The sequence below is a fragment of the Callorhinus ursinus genome, unplaced genomic scaffold, assembly GCF_003265705.2.
Source record: "Callorhinus ursinus isolate GAN/ISIS: 27379988/994484 unplaced genomic scaffold, GSC_fseal_2.0 scaffold1009, whole genome shotgun sequence".
NCBI classification, from domain to species: domain Eukaryota; kingdom Metazoa; phylum Chordata; class Mammalia; order Carnivora; family Otariidae; genus Callorhinus; species Callorhinus ursinus.
Genome location: NW_027398064.1, coordinates 1 through 7245, shown reverse-complemented (window position 1 = coordinate 7245; position 7245 = coordinate 1). Strand labels below are relative to the sequence as shown.

General features: G+C 48.6%; 1 protein-coding gene across 1 annotated transcript; it reads right to left on the bottom strand.

Moving 5' to 3' along the window:
- Positions 1-711: 711 nt before the first annotated feature.
- Positions 712-6760, bottom strand: LOC141372097 (uncharacterized). Its single transcript, XM_073890578.1, has 4 exons — positions 6529-6760; positions 5723-5788; positions 4028-4151; positions 712-2531 (listed from the first exon to the last, which is right to left on the bottom strand). The coding sequence occupies exons 1-4, from the start codon at positions 6559-6561 to the stop codon at positions 862-864; spliced, it is 1893 nt and encodes a 630-aa protein (XP_073746679.1). The 5' UTR covers positions 6562-6760; the 3' UTR covers positions 712-861.
- Between the last annotated feature and the right edge of the window lie 485 nt (positions 6761-7245).

The following is a 7245-nucleotide window of genomic DNA, read 5'->3' as shown; positions in this document are numbered from 1 at the left end:
TTTTGTTCTTAAAGTTATCTGTGGCTACTGTATCAGTACTTTGGGAATAGAATTTAATGAGGTGCTACTGGAATATCTCACTACCTCCATGTTCAGTGACATCACCTTAGCAATTTGACATTTACCATGAGATCAACAGGGATTGCCAAAAACTAAAACCTAGGCTTGATTTAATGTGTTATTGAGTTAAGACAGCAAAGAAAATGTTAATGCAGATTAAATGCGTAAGTCTGGTGCATGTGGGCTTTCAATTGTGAGGACAAAAATTTGAGGGAGAAAAATCTTCTAGTACTCAATTTTTCCATATAATACTTAAGTACATAAAAAGAAAATAGGCAAAGATTATGAGCATACATTTTATCAAAGAAGATAAACACAGCAAATAAATGACAAATGCTCAACATTATGAACACTTAGGGAAATGGAATTAAAACCACAGTTTATTACCACTACACTTATTTCAAGGATGTCACGGAACTTGACTTTTCATGTGCTGATGGTGGGAAGCCAAGAGAGAATAACCATTATAGATCACAGTTTCCCATTTCTTTTTTTTTCAATAAATAATCTTTTTTTATTGTTATGTTAATCACCATATATTACATCATTAGTTTTAGTTTCCCATTTCTTAAAATGTGAAAGATTCACTTCCACTCTAACAGTTTCGGTTATTACAACAAGAGAAATAAAACATATATCCACATAAAGAAGTGAATGTAAATATTCATAGCAGCTTTATTTGTAAATACCCCAAACCTGGAAATAATCTGTGGGTCCAGAACAGATGCACGGATAAAGTCATTATCGACAGAATAGAAAGCTACTCATCAATAATACACAGAATTTTAACATTCCTCACATTTAAGGGTTTTCTCCAGTGTGTACTCTCCTGTGTCTAAGGAGGTTAGATTTGCGGCTAAAAGATTTCCCACATTCGCTGCATTCATAAGGTCTTTCCCCAGTGTGAACTCTCTGGTGTTGAATGAGGTCAGATTTGTGGGTAAAGGGCTTCCCACATTCATTGCACTCATAAGGCCTTTCACCAGTGTGACCTCTCTGGTGTTGAATGAGGCTAGAACTTTGGCTAAAGGTTTTCCCACATTCACTGCATTCATAAGGCCTTTCTCCAGTGTGAACTCTCTGGTGTTGAATAAGGCTAGCACTTTGGCTAAAGGATTTCCCACACTCCCCACACTCATACGGCTTTTCTCCAGAATGAACTCTCCGGTGTTGAATAAGACCAGAGCGTTGCCTAAAAGATTTCTCACATTCGCTGCACTCATAAGGTCTTGTGCCAGTATGAATCCTCTGGTGTTGAATGAGGTCAGATTTTCGGGTAAAGGATTTTCCACATTCACTGCATTCATAAGGTCTTTCTCCAGTGTGAACTCTCTCATGTTGAATAAGGATAAATTTACGGCTAAAGGACTTCCCACAAACACTGCACTCATAAGGCCTTTCTCCAGTATGAACACTCCGGTGTCGAATGAGGTTAGAGAACTGTCTAAAGAACTTCCCACATTCACTGCACTCATAAGGCCTTTCTCCACTGTGAATTCTCTGGTGTTGAATGAGTTCAGATTTGCAGCTAAAAGATTTCCCACATTCACTACACTTGTAAGGCACTTCTCCAGTGTGAATTCTCCCATGACGAATGAGGTTAAAAATTTGTCTAAAGGATTTCCCACATTCGCTGCAATTATATGGCCTTTCTCCAGTGTGAACTCTCTGGTGTCGGAAAAGGCTAGAGCTTTGTCTAAAGAATTTCCCACATTCATTACACTCATAAGGCTTTTCTCTAGTGTGAACTCTACGGTGTTCGATGAGGTTGGATTTGTAGCTGAACGATTTCCCACATTCACCACACCCATAATGCATTCCTCTAGTGTGTAGTCTCTGATGGTGAATGAGTTTAGATCTGTGGATAAAGACTTTTCCACATTCACTGCATTCGTAAGTTCTTTCTCTAGTGTGAATTCTCCAGTGTTCTATGAAACTGAAGTTATGGGTAAGAAACTGTCCACAATTTCTGCATCTATAAGGCTCTTTATCACTGTGAATTCTCCAGTCTTTAATAAGGCCAGAGATTTGGCTCAAGAATTTCCCACATTCACCACACTCATATGGCCTTTGTCCACTGTGAATCTGTTGGTGCTGCACAAGGCTGTAGTTTGAGCTGAAGGCTTTCCCACATTTGCTACACTCATAAAGCCCTTCTCCAGAGCAAACATTCTGATGTTGATCAAGTGCATGGTTGTGGCTGGCAACTTTTTCACATTCACCCCCGTTGTACTGACTTTTTCCGCTGTGAAGGGCCTCTCCACTCTGGTTGCCACGGTGTGGCTCCTCACTGTTGGGACTGGTCTGGAGTTGAAGATGTCCCGAGGTCGCTGGGAAGTCCTCTCCAACCTTCCTACATGTGAAAGGCTGCCCTGACACACAGAAGTTGCAGCTTGTCACACACGAGGCCCTGTCCACATCTCTTTTCCAGGGCTTCTCCCGATTGCCATGCCTCTGTTGCTGGTGAAGGTCTGCATGGAAAGAGAAGCATCTCACACATGTGGCACCCAAGTATGGTTTCTGCCAAGGGTATATTGTTTGGTGCTCAGCATGGTGCAAAATATCTTTCAAGGCTGGGATACATCTCACAGGGGTGGATCTTCTGTGTGGAGAGACCTGCCTGAAAAGCCCTGAGCTGGGACTCTCCTACAGACATAGTCTGCTCAGAAGGGGCCTCCTCATCTTCCATCCCATGCCTAAAGCCTGAAAGCAGAAATGCTGAAGAAATGCATATTGACTTCGGTGGGAGGGGGAAGCCCCATTTCAAATGTGTCTGACACAACAAGTTGCATCCATGATTGTTCTGAGAACACAGCAGGTAGGGGCAGGTTGAGGTAGGGGCTGCTTGGTGGTATTGGGCCTCCGAAGAGACCAGAATAGGAGAGACCTCAATAGACAATACACAAGCATAGGGTGCACCACATGGAGGCGAGGTCCCTGCCTCCTCACTCCTCCTTCAGTAGGACCTCATCTGCTGGCAACACAGGCATGCTGTGCGGGAGGCTGGTCGTGGCCTGTCCCAGTAAAATTCAACTGGACCTGAGTAGCTGGTTCAAGGACTGTGTAAGGATATGTGCACACCTCATGACACCATTTGCAGGTCAATGTTGGAGGATATTGTGAAGGGAGCAGTGCAGAGGAACTGGTGGCCCGGGAAGGCCACCAAAGTGGAAGGAGCCAGAAGTCTCAGACGAAATGAAAATTAGCAAACTGTTAAGTATGCAAAAGAAAAGGTAGAAACAATACATGGCTGGTGGTACCTGCACCAAAACACTACCGAACCCATGGCAAGTTCCTGGTATGATCTGAACAAGGCCCTGATGCCATGCCCTCCCCCAGTTGCCGCTCACAAGGGCCAGACCTCCTCTGAGACCATCTTGCCATTTCCACCCTGTAAAACCAGTGTTTTCCCTGCACTCTCCACTGTGTGACCCCTCAGAACTTGAATGACGCAAGTCTTAATGAAAGACGCAGTGAGTGGCCACCGCTGGCCCCATGCAACTTGTCATGCAGTAGTATTCAGGAAAGAAAATGTAAAATACAATCAAAGGAGGGTCTTACAAGAACAGCCCACTGTCCATGTGAATAATGACCATGACCTGGCACAGGCAGTCACAAAGAACTGTCAGCTAGAGGAAGGGGGCAAAACTAGAAGCCAGGGATCTGGACACAGTCACCCTGCCAGGGAGAAGGCAAGGTGGGATCCATTAAGTTAACTTCAAGACTCCTCACTCCCAGACCCTCCCGTGTACTTTTTGAGCTAACAGGTGTCAGGGATGCTTGGGCAGTCCACTGCTCGGGGCACTATACACAGCTCAGCACTGGCACCCACAGCACACATAACAAGAAAGTGGTGGAAATTAGGAGAGCCTGTGGTCCAGTTGTGGGAAAGAAAGAGTGAACTCTGGGGAAAAAAGGAAAGGCAGGACGTCACCTCAGGACACAAGGAGCAATGTGACAATCTTACCCAGCGATGCTACAAGTGCAAAGTTCTCCAGCATCACATCGCAGTACAGGAGTCTCTGAGTTTCATCAAGGAGCCCCCATTCCTCCTGGGAGAAGTCAATGGCCACGTCCTCAAAATTCATACCCTGTCATAATGTGGACAGTTCATTCTATGATCAACATCTCTCCTAGGAGTCCAAGTTCATTATAACCCCCACCCTCCACATCCATCCTCAGCTCAGTCTACTCCACAACTCAGAGGAGATACCAGGCCTGGGTGTCCTTGGAGCCACTCTCTCCTCATATTCCTACTGATACTGTGTCTTCCCACAACAACAACAAGCAGATGGGCAGATAGAGGATATCTGAATGATGGACCTGGCATGGTAGTCACGATGCCTCTTATCAGTGTAGTCAGTGTCACACACACAGGTTAGAGAGAGAAGCTAGCTATAGGGAGGGTGTGCATGAACTGACTCTGGTCTTATCAGGCAATACCACCAAAGTCCCCAGATCATCCCTCCAAGATGCAAAAAAATGTGGCATTATCCTTCATCCTTATGACCCCAATTTTAGTGTCCTGTGGTCACGCTTTCACACTCACTCTTTCTGCCACACCTCTCACAACTGCACTCCCACAGCTACAGCCCCCTCCTACCCTACACCACAGTCATCTCCTTGGCCTTTCTACATGTTACTCGGCATATGTGGCCCAGAAAACGCCTGGCAGTTTCAAACAGGATCAAATACTACTCCAGACTGATGGTTTCCACTAAAAGAGGCAGCCTTTGGTGCTACTATGAAGACCTCCCTCCCTGTTCCTTGCTTCAACCTCACTACCAAGAATATTTATATTCTGAAATACCAGATTTCAGATACACATGGCTCTCCTCCACCTGTGTGCCACATGCATTTGACGTCCTCTCTCCATCTAACCCGCATTCAAAACTCAGCTCCAGTGGCCCTGTATGGCCTTATACCCTACCCCCAATTAGTCTCATAAATGACCACTTGTGCCCCGAAGCTAATCCACCAGCCTAACCTGAACACTTAGGCCCCACCATGGAATACAATGAAATCCTGGTGAGTCTGTAGAACAGAGAATAAGCACCAGCCCCCACCTCAGCGTCATCTTGTTTGAAGTACTCCTGTGCCCCCACATCCATCTCATGTCCACATGTCCCCTGGAGCCCCTGGCCACATACCAAACCATACATTCTCCCCTACCTTCTCTATGATCACTTCTCTCCCTGATCTGTGTTGGGACAGCCACAACCCACAACCAGGGAGCCAAGCAGGAAACCTAGTCCTCAGACCCACCCTCTTCTTCCTGGCCAGGATTCCCCATATTAAGTGATCCATAGCTCCGCCCTGGTCCAAACACTCTCCACTACCTTTTGGAGAAGTCTACATCCTGAACTCCTCAGAGTTCCAGAGGCCCACAAACTGTTCTCTGAAACATCTCCTACCCTTAATGGGCCAAAAAGAAATCTTCCGATATCTCCAATGAAAATTACTCTTACTATGAACTTCCCCATCTCAACTGATGGAGCTTCCATCCTCCCAATTGCTAAAGCCAAACCTTCAAGTCATCCCTGACGCCCACCTCTCTCTACCTCAAAATGAGAAAACCCTGGAAGCCACACCTAAAACACTAGTGCAGAATCCAGCCACTTCTCCATGGCCACCACCCTGCTCCGGCTACCATCACACTCACCCAGACTATTGCAGTAGCCTCCTCTCTTCTCTTCCTACCAACTTCACACTTGTACTCTTCTCCATGCTGCAGCCCCAGAGAGCCCGGTAAGAGCTCGGTCAGACCAACTGCCTTTACTCCTCCAAACCTCCCATAACAGCCATCACCAGGGTGTCCGGACCTGACTCCTGCCCCATTCCTCCCAGTTCCCACGAGAAAGAAAGGACACCTGCAGGCCCCTGAGCCCTCAAGCCTTGGCATGTTCTGTTACCGACGCCTGGGACCGCTTCCACATCTCAGGGGCTAAGCGCCCAGCCCAGCCCAGGATCCGGTGGCCGACAGCGGGCTGCGTTACTTCTGGGCTTCCGTCCTCTCGCTAGTTAGGTGATCTTTACAGAACTCAACTTCCCTGTGCCTATTATCACCCCTCTTCCCGTCCGTTCATCCTGCGAGCAGCTCCAGGAAACGTGTGAGAACCCGATTTCAGACACTGCCCCTCTTTCGCTCCCAAGTCTCCCTGGCTCCCACCGTTCTGAGAATGGAGGCAAAACTCCCGAGGCACAACTTCGCCTCACACTCCGTTGCCCGTAGACACAAGACCCTGGGCTTCCCCAGCGCTCCCGGCTCAGTCGCGCCTCTAAGTCTTTGCACGAGCTTGTCCCAACCCGGAGCCCGCTCCTCACGCCGGCACGCCGGCGCTCGCCCACGGGGCCCCCGCCCACCGCCCCGTCCGACGCCGGGGCCTGGGCCGCAGGGCCGCGAGCAGCTCGGGCCTCCGGGGTCTGGGTGGGGGGACGGCGGGGAGGGCCCGGGGGACGAGCGCTTACCTGCGGCGGCTCCCTGGGCGCGGCCGCCGCCATCGGACTCTGGGGGCGGAGCAGGGCTGTGGGGCAGGGAGGTCTTGATCCCAGCCTGCTGCGGGTCACCCCGGGCTGCGCCGCCTCCAAGCCTTAGAGCCGTCTCTTTGTAGGGGGGAGAACGCTTCTGCCGGCAACCGGGGGCTCCGAAACCTCAGCGTGAACAGGCTCCAGAAAAGCCAAAATGACCGCCACGAGGAGGACGCCGGAAGTCCCGCCCCGACCTGGTGCGTCCGCATGGAAATGCTCCTGTCCTGGGCTTTCATTGGGTCAACGCCGCCACCGTTAGGCACATTGCCATCTGGGTAATGTAGTTTCCTCAGCCGCACGGACGGTTAGAGTCCGAGTCCTTGACCTCCGTGAGTCAAGGTTTCGTGGAGCCACGAGTGTCTGAGAAATAAGAGTAATCTAGCCTCAGGGAAAGGAAGCTGTTTACCCCTTCTGCAGACTGTTGTCTGCAGCTGATCCTTGTTAGAGACATTTCAGATGCCATGAAGCTCAAAATTGTCCCTTAAGCCAAAAATACTTATTTCAATTGTTCTCAAATGCTACAAATTTAAATGGACACAGTCTCCTTAATTTTTTTTTTAGGATTTTATTTATTTATTCGACAGAGAGGGACACAGCGAGAGAGGGAACACAAGCAGGGGGAGTGGGAGAGGGAGAAGCAGGCGTCCCGCGGAGCAG

Excerpts from the sequence above, each read along its gene's own strand:
- LOC141372097 (XM_073890578.1), bottom strand. The coding sequence starts at position 6,561 with ATGGCGGCGGCCGCGCCCAGGGAGCCGCCGCAG. Across the intron at positions 5,789-6,528 it reads CGCCCAGGGAGCCGCCGCAG|CATGGAGAAGAGTACAAGTG; the intron begins GTAAGCGCTCGT and ends CTGGGGCTGCAG. Across the intron at positions 2,532-4,027 it reads TGCACTTGTAGCATCGCTGG|ACCTTCACCAGCAACAGAGG; the intron begins GTAAGATTGTCA and ends CTTTCCATGCAG.